The 15,000-nt window shown below is 42.0% G+C and overlaps 1 protein-coding gene across 1 annotated transcript in view; it reads right to left on the reverse strand.

Moving 5' to 3' along the window:
- col14a1a (collagen, type XIV, alpha 1a) overlaps positions 1-15,000 on the reverse strand; it is a gene marked incomplete at its 5' end in the record, with an annotated part of 103,787 nt that overhangs the window by 17,420 nt on the left and 71,367 nt on the right. The window contains 4 exons of the mRNA XM_084471889.1: positions 2,201-2,254; positions 7,158-7,244; positions 8,111-8,188; positions 10,419-10,577. Coding sequence (XP_084328015.1) covers positions 2,201-2,254; positions 7,158-7,244; positions 8,111-8,188; positions 10,419-10,577 — 378 coding nt within the window. The remainder of the gene's footprint in view (positions 1-2,200; positions 2,255-7,157; positions 7,245-8,110; positions 8,189-10,418; positions 10,578-15,000) is intronic.

Below are 15,000 nucleotides of genomic sequence, written 5' to 3' on the forward strand. Positions count from 1 at the left end.
CAACCAAGGTATTCAGATTCTGCCCGAAGCGTATACCTGTGTAGTGTTTAGAAATAGGAGGGGTCCTCAAATGAAAAAGTTGATGCATCCTGTACATGAAATTCAGCACCAACAAGAACCATCATTTAAGCTGAAACAGCCAGCTCCAAACAGAAAATGGAGGCTACAAATGCTCTTTCTTTGCTTCAGGCTTCGAATAAATATGAGGTTTAAAGTTAAAAGCGCAAAGCAGTAAAGTGTTTTAGTCAAGGCTCTGGGGGAAGAGGCTTCCATTGGCTGTTCAAAGGCCTGCTTGCTCGAGGAAATTGACTTGGGCGTGCCTCCATCCACCCAGAATGAGGTCAAGCCAGTACTGCAACATAATAGATCCAGCTTGAGATTTTCAAGGGGCGACCAACAGAAACAGACCCAAACGGTCAAAGCAACTGTTGATGACCGACAGCTCACAGAATGCTGTACTGTTCATCAAGTTGTTTGGACAAATAAAGTTCCACTAAGTTATCTCCACATGTATTTTTTATTCGCCTAATTTTTTATCCTAACCTGTACAGAAAATTTGATAGTTCTACAAAGCAAAAGCATCTCTCTTTTTAAGAAAAATTTGCTGGATATTTATTGTGATTTATAATCCCTTTTAATTTAACTTTCAATGTTTTCCAATGTTCCTCTTCCGAGTCCAATGTTAGAAAATTCAATTTGATTTATTTTGTACAAAAGGGTAATCCAAAATAACCTTCCAAGCAAACCAAAACCAACTTAGACTTGTAAAATAGAGGGGAGCGAAAGTGGACTGAACGTGGTCAAAACAATTTTTGCAACCACCATCACTCAATCTTCTATTGGCTAACCAAACAGAGTTCTAGTGTAAATCTGCCAGGCCTCATGTCATTGCCCTACCGTAAACAAAAGTATAAACCATCACCTAGAATCAAAATTTTACCATTTCAACATATAGAAGCACAGATAAACATTTAAAGGCATCCATTTGATTTACATTCAAAGGTATTTACATAAGAAAAAAAAACAATTAGCATAATGGATAAAACATACAGCCCTGATTTCTTGTACTACAAGCAATAACAACACAATTCATCAGTAGCCACAATGTTCAAATGAATACCAAACATAATAAATGTCACAAGGTGCCATGACGTGTAGTGCCATACACTTTACAAAAATATCACACAAGACAAAGGGGGATAATCATAGGTAGATTGCTCAACATGTGACTTCTACGACAACATTTGGGCCCAGCAAGGACTGCATGCTCCAATACAACACAACCAGGACATCTCTTCACAGTCTATAAGTAGGGGTACACAAACAAGTTACAATTTCTGGGTGGCCTGGCCCATTATGCGACACAATTTGCTATAATTGTTGGATGAAGGCGCCCTTTTATCTAGACAATGTTTGGCGTGTGACTATTCAGCGATGTGGCTTCTTGCACAAAGACCTTGACTCAACAACCAACTCCACATTTTCCCTCTAGTTTTTCAGCACACTAAATAATAAAAGAGTATAACACTATTATAGAAGACTGAAAAACATAGACCCCCTTTTCATGTTCCAGGTGTGTGTGTCTGTAGAGGAGCTTGAAAAGAAGTTTGGAAAAATACACATTGGTTTGAGAACAAAGACAAAGCCATTGATTACCTGGTTGCATATGAAGCTCAGCTCTATTTTGGCGGCGTGCCAGTGTTATGATTGAAGCAAAACCTTGCTGGGAGTATTCATGAATCCAATCCCCTGTTCATTTCTTTGGGCAGCGTTTTATTACCAAGCAGACCATTTTCCGCGAAATTACGATGCGCTATTTTGGATTTCTGAAGTAAAACTGGCTGAATTACAGGAAATCGAAACATATTAAGAAGCAGTTTCCAGTATAAAGTATTAGGTAGCTGTTGCTAGTGTCAATAGAGAACCCCACCCTGACTCCATCCAATATAGCAGCCTAGCAGCTTGATAGAGTTAGCGTTCCAAAAAATAGCATTAAGCATTAAGCCATGTGTAGCTTCTTATCCTAAAAAGCGATATATGGTTGCTAATCTTTCTTCTGACAAATATACGTATTGTAAGTCGCTTTGGCTAAAAGCGTCTGCTAAATGCCATAAATGTAAATGTAAATGTAAGTGCGAGTGTGTAAGGTCAAAGGTTAGGGGAATAGCCTGCTCTCAGACTACTTTGTCACGTCACTTACCATCCCCCCGTGCTCTCCTCGGTCTCCTCTCGACCCCCTGATCCCCGGACCGCCCTGGGACACAGACACAAGAACAACAACAACACGATTGAACCACAGGGGAGGAAGCCGCGCTTGAGTCGGCATGCAAATCAAATCGCCAATGTGGCGTGTGAAGAGAAAGAAAGAATCTGATACAATACATCAAGACAAACAGTCAGTGGATTTTCTTGTGTTTCCAGATGTTATACATTCCAGAAAAGAGATGCTTGGCTATTAGTGATGAGATAAGATAAGATAAGGGTAATCCCATATGGGAAATCTCAGGAAGCTCCAGTACCAGATCTCCACCACCCACCTAACCCAGAGGTAGGGAAAGAAAAAGGAACAATAACAGATTTGGACCCCCGGCGATTGGAACACCATACATATTCAATCTCCCACACAACCCCGGCTGCTGTGACTCGCACTCGGCACTTCTTCTTCCCTACTGCCTCAATACCTGTGACAAGGCAACAGGTCCAATGCCATCATAACACTGCACATTGTTATAGATTCAAAGGCCTTGTTTACGGCAAGTAACTATTTAGACAGTTTTGGAAAATATCGACTGTTTCTAAATTGAAAAACTGCCCTTCAAAAGGCACAATGGCCTCACGACGGGGTCAGCCTGTTTATACGCGGGGGCCGTATTTGAGCGATCCCGTCTTGCTATCCGCACGCACATAAAGGTTTGAGGACCCCACAATGTCCATCGACCGCACAATCTCAGAGAATGGGGCAGAATGGAGCAGCCGTGGGACTGGTTCATATTGTATTGAGAGTCATGATTCATAGTGGAATTGCTAGAAGAGGGCTAGGGCTAGGAATGGTGATATTGTTGAAAAGAAAGTAGGCACTGCATGCCGATGTTTGAGAGGAATGTACTGATGACGTACCCTTTGATATTATTAACTGAGCGGTGACGTGTAAGCCAAGCATGGGACCTGAAAACGCCTCTGTGAGAAAGTCTGTCCGTACGAGAAACGATCCCTGGTTATCTATATTGAACGTGGGGGGTACACCATCACCGGAGGTCCGGTTTTGTCAATGGTTATCTACATCTCTCGCTAAAACCGTTCCCTCCTGTTACCAAGTAAAAAAACCTTCTTTACATCAGGGTCGTTGATCTCACTGCCGTTTTTTCTAATCACAAATTGAACCGCTTTGTGTAAACACGGCCATAGATTAGAGTGTGAACAGGCAGCAGATCTCAGTTTGGATTTCCAGCATTAGCATCTGTATCTGCATCTGTGCGGGCGCATTACAAAGACCAGGGGGAACTGCGACCGCAAGCGCTGTAAAACCCGCTCTGACCCCTCCAGCCGTCGGTTCTGGCCATGGCCAGGCAGCCACACATCTGTTAGTCATCGGCCTCCGTCGGATCAGGGACGGATTGGACGCTTTGTTTCCAGTGTTTGCTTTAATAGGGCCCCGCTGGGAATAAAGGGGGAGGAGGGGGGGAGCTAGTGGCAGACGAGTAGAGGGCAGACGATAAGACTATGGAACAACAAGGACAAGCACCGAGCATGTCCTTAGCTCCGAGGTAGCTGTGGTGGGGAGAGTTTTGTTTTGTTTGTTTTGCAGTCAAGGATTTTTTTCTCATCAAACCGTTTGAAACACCATTGCTTAAAGGGGAACCGTCACACTCTGGGTGTGACGGTAATATTAGGAGTGGAACTGCTTCATCCGGAAATGGACCAAAGTTTTTGTGATTTTTTGTTGTAGGCTACAAATGAAGCAGTACTCTATTTTATTAGAAAATAGCCTCGGGTAATTGTTCATTTTTTTTTTGGGGGAGCAGTTGTGTCAGTGTGATGCCGTAATCACCATCTGTATTTACTCCCTCTAAAGCTTTAAAGTGTTTGGCCGGTTGGATTTGTGAATTAAACGACCAAATGCTCTCAACTATTGTACAAACACGACAAAGGAGGATGGCTCTACAGCCTTAATACCAATTGATTTCTAGGAATCAAGAGATGATTGCATGAAGGAGGATCCAATAGACAGGTAATGCCTGAGCTGGCTGGCTCCACAACGTTGAAAGATGCAGACATGAGGGGAGGATGATGGAATAGGTAACGAAAAGTAGGGGGTATAAGCAGGTGACTTTCAGATTCATAAAATGGGGCTGATAAAAAGCATTCCAATGTTTGTTACTTCAACACAAAGTTAAAAAAGATGAAAGACAAATGATTCCAAATGCGAAAATCAACTTCACACAACCATGTGCTGTTGTTTTGTGGATTTTGAGGGATGTTTATCATTATTAAAAACCTGCCATTGGCAGCTGGGTAAAAAGTGAATTCAGCCACTCTCATCTCATCCCTCCCCTCCTGTTTTCTGCATACTTTGATAAGGGTTCCTGGTTTTTACCCAGGATTTAAACCAGTTGGAGTGGCACCGCCATGGGGGGGGGCACGTTCTGAAAGGCCTTGTGCACCGCGGGGAGCCAATAGGGGCTGAAGGGATATGCATTATATATAACCTGTCGGGGCTCAGCGAACCCTCCACTGCTGTTTAACAAGAGGAGCGGGGAAATGGCTGCCTAGTCTTCACACGCTCAACTTCTGAGACACACGACGCATTCCAGCAGACGTTAAGCGATGGCTATTATTTCTACATCGTGTCGTGCACCACAGATCACTTGGCTCCATCCCCCCCCCCCCCCCCCCCCCCACACACACACTTTATTTCACTGCTGAAGGCCAAGCAGTTTGGAGAGAGTGGAGGGAGAGATGAACTATTAAGGAACAAGATGGATCCTCAATGGCTTCTTGTCAAGAACCAAAAAAGGGGGCAAAAAATGGCTTCCAAAATGAAAAAAGAACAATAACAGAAAGAGAATAATATCTGCGGTGGTAAGAGAAAACAAGTCTGACAGATCTGAGGGAGAGTGAAAAAATACATAAATATAACAGTTTGAAAGAAAAATACAAAAAGAGTGTGATGTGTAAACGCTGGAAATTATTTATTGATCCTTAAGGGGAAATTTGGGTCATGTTACAGTTATTCTCATTCTATAATTTACAAATATATAAGAATAGAAGAATTAGAAAATAAGAAAAAAGAAGTATGTCTAAATGTCTTTACTATAACAAAATGATCATATAAAACAGTTAATATATTGTTTTATATGATTTAGTTAATATTAACACTGCAAAATAGTAAAAAAATTGTCTCAGTAAGAGAATAAGTTCAAATATACAGTAGTATCGTGTCAGATTGTACCAGAGTTTAATTATTCCGAGAGAGGTCTGAGAGAGAATAAGTCTGAGAGGGGGGTTGAATAGTCTGATGGCCTCAGGCAGGCAGGAAAGACTTCCTGTGGCACTGAATGTACTCCTGTCCAAGATGGCTGTCTGCATAACACTGGGACAGAATCCTCCTCCCAGCAGGTACAGTGCAGGTACCTGCTGATAGGGATAGGCTGAGGAAGGGACACAGCAAGCCGGCTCTGGGGCCGTCCATGTACACCAACACAAACACATGCAGAGGAGGTGTGGAGAACCGCCCAGGCAGCCCTGTAGGAGTGCTCTGGTGGGCCGGGCCGGTCAGAGAGAGGGAGGGGGTACGGGAGCAGGTGCAGGGGTTATAGGGACGGTATAATCACCAGCAGTGATGGATGTGAACGGCCTCATAATTACTTTCACACGTCCCAGCGGTGCGGTTTCACAACCCCCCTGGCAGAAGCTTATCCTGGACAGCGGAGACACTAATCGAGGGCCGTTATAGTGAGGCGATGTCACTTTCAACACTAGCGCCCTCTCTGGCCAAAGTCAGCCTGTACAGCAGCATCGAAGAGCTGATTGGTCGTTTGGCACCATGGCAACGTTGGCGACAAAAAATAAATCAAATGGTGACGCATCAGTAGTAACTATGTCTTCAAACCAGGTGATAGTGGGATCTTCTAGAATTTTTATGTTGTTGCTAACATGTCAATACAATGGTTTTCCACACTGAATATATCAGGTACGTGATTTGAGGTCACGTCTATAGAAAATAAGTCACTTACATAGATTTTAACAAAAGCAAAAACATGCAGTTAAACGCTAAGTCGCGCAGTTGGAGAGGAACAGAGGGGGCAAAACAGAGAGGAGAGCAGGAGGTGAAGGCTTAGAGCGGAGAGAGGAGGCTGGAATAGAGCTACGGTGGGGAAGGAAACGTGAGGAATTAAAATGCGGAGAAGGACAGAGAGGAGACCACGTGGTTTGCATGGCCACTCGATGCCTCTGTGAGAAATAATTGCAACAGGTTCTGTATAATTGTAAGTGAAATCAAACACGCTGCATTGGTTATCCGGAAACATGGTAATTGTGTTTACGAATGATAATAACCTCGCAATAATGCATTGTGTAAAATACTGTCAAAACCAATCGGTTTTGTCTGGAGGGCAGAGTGGCTGGCTCACTGAAGCTATTTTTTGTATCAACATATGGTTTGTTTGTGGGAAAAGTCTAGAGAGAGTGAAATGAAGATGGGTGAAGAAAATAGTTTCTAAATCAACAAGGCAATTGGAAAATGAAAATAAATAATAAGAAAACCAGGTGCATGTGAAATTAGAAAGATAGAAATGAAAAGAAAAAACTGACTTAGAGTAGAGTTAGTAGAGTTAGAGTTAGCTGTAGAGTTAGTAGATCGCATCATAACTGTGCCCATGTATCAAAGGCAGAGGAGTGTGTTCTCTAATTAGTTAGTAGAACGCATCATAACCCTGTCTATGTATCAAAGGCAGAGGAGTGTGTTCTCTAATTAGTTAGTAGATCGCATCATAACCCTGTCTATGTATCAAAGGCAGAGGAGTGTGTTCTCTTATTGTAGAGTTAGTAGATCGCATCATAACCCTGTCCATGTATCAAAGGCAGAGGAGTGTGTTCTCTTATTATCGAGTTAGTAGATCGCAACATAATGTATCAAAGGATGAGGAGTGTGTTCTTACTGGTGGCCCTGAGGGTCCGGGGGGTCCTTTGCTGTCCTGTGAGCATGTGCAGGCATGTGGCATGGAGGGACACTGCTCTTCCACCCTCTGAAAACATAGGATGTTGCATATTATCATGGGATAAACTTTAGAGCTTATTAGCAGTGGGATGATCACTAATGACTAATAGGAGTCTATGGAGCAGCTCCGCATTAGTGTTGTCTGAACTACATCGGCACTATAGAACTACTGCATGTTGGATTTAGGGTCACAGCTAATGGCCAAGACGTTACGTATTTGCGGACATGTAAATAATTGTTGATTGGTGATAGTTGATCAGCTAAAGGCGTTATGGATGAGTGGATGCCAGTGCCGAAAGCTGACAGGTTAATGAAACAAACCCTGGGGCATTATTTTTAAATCGATTCAAAAAGGGTAACCATGTTCGTGTGTAGATTCCGAATGATACATCACAAAATGCATAATATAGTAGGCTCAAACTTAATAAGAGCAATGAAACAACAGAACGGTAACAGATAGAATAAAGTACCAATAAAATGACAAAATGAAAATGATTAATATGTTTCCTTTTTATTGTTAATCTTCCTGTTGTTTGTATCGCCTTGTTTTTAGTTGTTATGCCTGTAAGGCATATTGTGACAGCCTGTTTGATAAGGAGCTACACACATAAAACATAGTTTTATTACTACAATGTAAGTGCATGTGAATGAATGAGAGAGAGCGAAAGAGAGAGAACGAGAACGAGAGCGAGAGAGAGATAGAGAGAGAGAGAGAGAGAGAGAGAGAGGGGGGGGAGAAAGAGACAGAGAGAGTCTTAACTGCGTGCCACGCAACCGGCCATCGATGGTGATGTTCCCCGACGCGCTGATGGCTTTCTCCCCCACCACGGAGCAGAGAGAGAGGGAGAGAGAGAGAGAGCGAGAGAGAGAGAAAGGTGTGTGCTTGTAACTTACCAATGCTGGAAGCTCACAGCATTTGTCTCTGTTAGCCCACGATGTGCTGCAGATGATGTCAAACATCTGGAGTTGGAACTACACACACACACACACACATACACACACACACACACACACCCACACACATTAAATAATGCAATCACGTTTATTTCAAAGAACTAAAGCTATACATTGGACATGAAATACTTGCTGATTGTTGGTTCAATTTGGTACAATAATTTTTCTGATTTGATAACATTTAAAGTACAGTTTCAACGACAAAAATAACAACGGTGGAGACCTAATGGCAGCCAAAATGCTCTAACAACCAGTAGAAATGTACTGGAAAATGGAGCACTAGATATCACCTCCGTGCTAATAAACTGTGATAGACCATGTAGAACACATCAACGTGCCACTAGTGTATTTCAAGCTGTGTTTGTTGACCTAACCCGGGTTGAATCCAGTCTGTAGATGTGCTGAAAGCAATGAAAAGGTTAGGAACCCCAACCACACAACTTTTTCCACTGTCTTTTCTGCAGTGTTTGTTTACTGAGCCACATCTAAAGACAATGATCTGTCAATCCTGATAGACAATAACGAAATCTGAATCTGAATCTGAAACTGATGTGCATTCAGCGCAGTACAGGCACTGTCTGGGGACAGATATACAAGTCCACTATTTAGGCCTGTCGTTACAAAACAAATGCATGTACATTGGCACATAAGTATCAGGGTATCAGGGGATCAGGCTCAGAAGCACTTCTTGAAATATACTAGTATACTGGTATTATATTAAACATTATTTTCTATAAAATAAACAGTCTTGTGTACTGTATAGTCCGCTTTACTTCACTCCATGCCACGAGAGTGTATAGAAAACAAAAACCTGTTGCATTGTATTCTTTCCCGCTATGGTTGACATGATCAATAATATCCAGAGCCTTTAATGTGCAATAGGCAAGATTCGGACTATTCACAACAATAACAATATATAAATCCCTCCCATTGGTTCCGTGGCATATAGCTCCCGCCCTCCAAAAGCCTCTCCCAAATATAGCCTTTGAGTGGGAGGAGACTTGCTACAATGAGCGGGATTGGTTGTTTTTTATAGACCTCGTTAGCATATGGACTTTCTGACGGTGTGACAGTAATACTTTTAAATCACCTTGTAATGTTACAAAAACTTGTTCTGACTCCCTATAAACATACAGTTATAAATGATGATATTAACGAGATAGAAAAAGAGGCCGTATTAAAACTTTACCCTTAATTACTAAATGTAATAATTTTAAACAGTTTTAGAGGCACAGATGATCGAGGATACAGTAAAAACATGAAATGTAACAGTATTATCAGCAGGCGAGTTCAAACTGGCAAGCAGGAAAGCATCTATCAAACTGTTTTAATTTCCCTGTAGAAGGAATGGCTGAACCAACTACTGCAATGTTTTCCAGATTATGGTTTTTATTGGACGAAGTCAGGGAAGTGTTTTACTAGTAGCAGTTGTCTCAGTCCTAAAACAACCAGGGATATCTTACCAAAGAAAAATATTTCACTTCCTGTAATTCCTAATTTGCTCAGACTGTGGGTATAATGAGTTCACCTCAACATTTAGTTCACCGACTCAAACTATTGAATATATTGAAGACTGTGAAACGGTTGTCTTTTTTTTTTAACAAAAAACATTGCGACGAATGAAAACCGACTGCTTTTGAGTCAACAGTCCAGTTTAATGTTTAACGGCTAAACAAACACCTTGTCAACATACAGTAGGGATGAAATGCGATATTTGGTTTAACAAGGGGGCATCTGTATTTGAGTTTTACCTTAAATAAAGGGGGCTTAACTTATAGGTTGACAGCTCCCTGTTTTATTATAACGCAAATATTAATAATTCTATGTTTTCACTGGAAGGTAACCTAAGACACATGCAGAGAGTAAAAAAACATGTGGGTTGCTAAGCAGGGCAGAGTCTGTCTAATAGCAGATGTGACTTTGAGGGTATAAAATGTTGCACTTAAAGCCTCATAGAATTGGCCATTCACTTCTAACAAAGAAAACCACAAAATGGCACATTTTGAAGAAGCCTTCACTGTAACTCAAGACTCTGTCTGTGAGAGTGTGCGTGCGTGTGTGCATGCATGTGTGCGTGCGTGCGTGCATGGGTCTTTGTGTGTGTGTTTGTGTGCGTCTGCGTGTGCGTGTGTTCGTGCATGTGCATATGCACGTGTGCATGCGTGTGCATGTGCGTGCGTGCTTGTGTGTGTGTGAGTGTGTGCGTTTGTGTGTGCGTGTGCATGCGTGTGTGTCTATGTGTACTGACCGGAGCCGAGTTCTCTCGCGTGCCACGCAACCGCACCATCCTCCCCAGAACCTCCAGGCCATCGATGGTGATGTTCCCCGACGCGCTGATGGCTTTCTCCCCCACCACGGAGCAGTCGAGCACCACCCGTGCAGACGTCTTGCCCACTGTCACGTGGAGCTGTGTGGAGGAGAGGAGGAGAGGAGGAGGAGGAGAGAGGAGGAGAGGAGGAGAGAGAGGAGGAGAGGAGGAGAGAGATGAGGTGAGGAAGAGAGGCGGAGAGGAGGAGAGGAGGAGAAGAGATGAGGAGAGGAGGATAGGAGAGAAGATAAGGAGAAGAGATGAGGAGAGGAGTATAGGAGAGAAGATAAGGAGAAGAGATGAGGAGAGGAGGAGAGGAGAGGAGGAGAGGTGATGAGCAGGGGAGATGAGGAGAGAAGGAGGAGAGGAGGAGAGAGATAAGGAGATGAGGAGACCAGGAGGAGGCATGTTTATACAAATAGCTTGCAGAACAGCCAGGGAAAATTGGGACACATATTCCAGACAACTACATATAATTTCATTCTCTAGTGAGTAACTAGTAACTATCTATATCTATCTATCTACTTGAGTCCTATATGCGCTGATCAAATTTCACTATATATATATATATATATATATATATATATATATATATATATATATATATTTTTTTTTTTTGTATATATTGAGCATTGTTGCTCTCTTTGAGTAAATGTAGAATATTCAAATGATTTTTAGTAGGCTGTTGTGAAGGGCAACTGGATGATTAATTATATATATATATATATATATATTTTTTTTTTTTAATGCTGTCTTGGTGGTGCCAAACTTGGGTCAAATATATCTATACTGTATATATTTTCAAAAATAAGTATATTTTCCAGACAGCCAGACATCGACAAAAATACCAAAGAAAAGGCTACTGGTGTCAAGCACAAAATGAGTCCAGTCTAATTATATTGTTGGATGCCTCTGATGCTCAAATGAGAAAATTGGTGCCAAGAGCTCTGAACCATGAAATTTAAATATCATGTTGATTTGGTAGTCATGAAACAGCAACAACCCAAAATGTTTTCAATTAAATTGGACAGCAGCCACTCTCATTTGCTTCCTTCCCACCCTCACACCTCGCACTGACACATACATAAACACATGTACACACACACACTCACTCACTCACTCACTCACTCACTCACTCACTCACTCACACACACACACACACACACACACACACACACACACACACACACGTGCGCGCACACACACACACACACACACACACACACACACACACACACACACACACACACACACACAAACACACATGCAAGCACAAACACAAACACGTATACTACAAATACGACACATAAACACACACACACACACACACACACACACACACACACACACACGTCTACTACAAACATTTACATTTACATTTAGGGCATTTAGCAGACGCTTTTATCCAAAGCGACTTACAATAAGTACATTTGTCATAAGAAGTGAAACAATATATCGCCGTCGGTACAGTAAAGATGTTCATAGAACCAAATGCAAGTACTAACAATCACCAGGCTAACCCCATTCCCCGTGTACAGCAGTGATAGCTAGCTACTGCAGATGCTACACAACTAAGTACATGCTACACAACATGTATGCACAACACAATTAAGTACATGCTACACAATTAAGTACAATGAATGAATACAACCTGCATTAAGTGCGTTCATCAAGTGCCAGAACGTACAACAAACAATAGTGCAACAGACAAATAAGGGACTGAATGGCTATGTAGAGTCTAGGTGAACTCTGAGGTGGGTTTTGAGTCGTTTGCGGACACTGGTGAGCGACTCTGTGGTCCTGACATCAGCAAACACACAAAAACACAAACCCACAAACTGCGACCCCACAGAACACATTCTACACATTATATAATAAACAAAACATGTTCAACGTGACGAGTTAAAAGCATCGACAAACTACCCAGGAAAACACGCAGACTCATGCAACTGGAGCGACAGCCATGAGGCAATGATGTAAATGTCCCTCTGCCGACATCTGGAAAAGTGGCTTAAGAACGGCTAAGTCTGCCACTGGCTCTGCATGGCATGGTTGTGTGTATGTGTGTGTGTGTGTGTGTGTGTGTGTGTGTGTGTGTGTGTGTGTGTGTGTGTGCAGCTCAGCTCAGCTCTCTAAACCTGTTTGTTTGCGTATGTGCGCATGATGCTCTTGTTTCATCAGCCAGCCAGAATCAAGAGCAATTTGTCCCGCTTGTCATGACATTTAATGGTTACATTTAAAAAGGCGCACAACCTAAGTGGCAGAACAAATGGAAAAGGAATGGAACGTCCTATAAAAAGGTCATGAAAACAAAGCCAGGAATGCCTATTGTGTTCTCAATAAATGCCTCAGGATTATTGTTCCTGCTCGCTCCTTGCTTGTTATTCAAGGCTCCACTCTGTAGTCCAAACGGACTGCCAGCCCATTTCTCTTGCAGCTGGCCAGAAGGCTGAGGGAAACAGTAGTGGGTATTTTTCTTCTCCGTCTTTGGCCCTTAAACGTTTGATCATTCCAGGACACAGCTGGACCTCAGGCCACGGTGACTCCAAGCTCAAAGTATAACGCCGCTCCTACTGCATGCCCTCGAGTCAAGTTAAGAAGCTCAACGAAATGCTGATGAACTCCAGTGAGCAAGCGGGTGAACGAGCCTTCCCACATGGTTTTAACAGGTTTGGCTTGGTTTATCTCAGGTTTGGTTTGGTTTATCTCAATCAGTCCGTCTTTTTCTACGGTATTATTACAAGTAAACGGGTTGAAGTATGAAACCATTGAACCAGGCACAATGTGACAGAGAAGCACCTGCTACGCTGCCAGGAAATCACAGGAATTGCTCAAGATACACTCTCTTTTCGCTCTCCCTTCTCGCAGACACGCCGTGATTTAGTGTGTACACGTCCATATCGGATCAGCTTTATTACAAAGGAATAACATTGTTTCTCATATATCTGCTCGGCCCCCACAGACCCTATCTCTGGATTCTCATTTCTTTGTCTGTTTGCTTTAAGCGCATTTATCAAATCTATAACTTGAGTTTATTTCATCATTTTTTCAGGGGAAAAGAAGTGGAATAACATTATAGATTGTTTTTGGAAAATCGCCCTTTGCAACCAAATTGCACAGATTTGGTGTCGCAGCTTCGCTCTAATGCATTTTGAATGAGGAATAACATAAAGTAAACAGGAACTGAGATATCTCCATATAGCATTACCTTAATCCGATATCAACTGGAACAACAGAGTGATGTTATTGTGATGTAACCCACTTGAGTTCATCTCTGGGTGGATTTATTGGTCGACTCAGGCGATAACATAATATTTTAAGGACAAAAGTGAAACTATAGAGTTTCCCTGAAAAAAAGCTAAGCAAAATATGTCTGCTGATGAAAGTTAATTCTGGGAACCTTCCCTATAAAATATACAGGAATTAAATATACTAGGATAGGAGAGAAAAAAATGATGGGACTTGAAGATTAGTAAATTGGTGCAGGAAAAAAGTGGAATCAGCATGTTTCCTTTATCCCAACTCCCTGAAGTACAGGAAAAAATGTATCACTTACTGGCATAATTGAACAATTAAAAAATGCCATTATCTCTCTCTCTCTCTCTCTCTCTCTCTCTCTCTCTCTCTCTCTCTCTCTCTCTCTCTCTCTCTCTCTCTCTCTCTCTTTCTCTCTCTCTCTATATATCTTGCTCTCTCTGTCTTTCTCTCTCATAGTTCTCTCTCTTTTCTCTCTCTCTTTCTCTCTCTCTCTTACACACCCGGACGCTCACACACACACACACACACACACACACACACACACACACACACACACACACACACACACACACACAAACAGACACAGAGTTTACATTTAAGAATGCAAAAGTGTTGTTTCATCTGTCAATATATACACATGTATGAGTGTGTGTTTGTTTGTGCATGAGTGTATGCATGAGCGCGTGTATGCATGTGAATGTGCTTCTGTGAGTCTGTGTGTGTGTGTGTGTGTGTGTATGTGTGTGTGTGTGTGTGTATCTTTTCTGGTCCTCCCTAGTCAGCAATATCTGAGCAGCTGCAAAAAGGGTTGTTATTATAAATTGTTATAATAAGTTACTGACTACATTATGGAAAGGAGAAGGGTTTGAAGTCTCACTCTGAAATCTCGTGGGAGTTTAGTTGTTGCAGGGAGAGAATGGTGGACATGTGATTGATTGATTGATTGAGAGGAGTGTGTTGTTGTGTTGGACTACAGAAAACGTAGCTTAGGGTTATCTAAAATATTTAGGTGGAGTGAGGGTTGAGTAATGACAATAGCGATTTCCTGAAACAACTCAACTCTGGAGATTTCCGAGCGAGACTCCTCCTTCAGCAAGTCTTTAAATCGTTAAACACAATAATAACAAAATGATCACATGAAAGGTAAAAAATATTTCTCTGTAAAAATCCTTTACATGATTTTGTCACAGAGAATAATAATCTGAACCTATGGCAGAAACAAGCACCTTAAGCCGATATTCATACATATATAGCCAAGTAGGGT

Source organism: Micromesistius poutassou (genome assembly GCF_964030765.1).
Source record: "Micromesistius poutassou genome assembly, chromosome: 8".
In the NCBI taxonomy this organism is placed as follows: domain Eukaryota; kingdom Metazoa; phylum Chordata; class Actinopteri; order Gadiformes; family Gadidae; genus Micromesistius; species Micromesistius poutassou.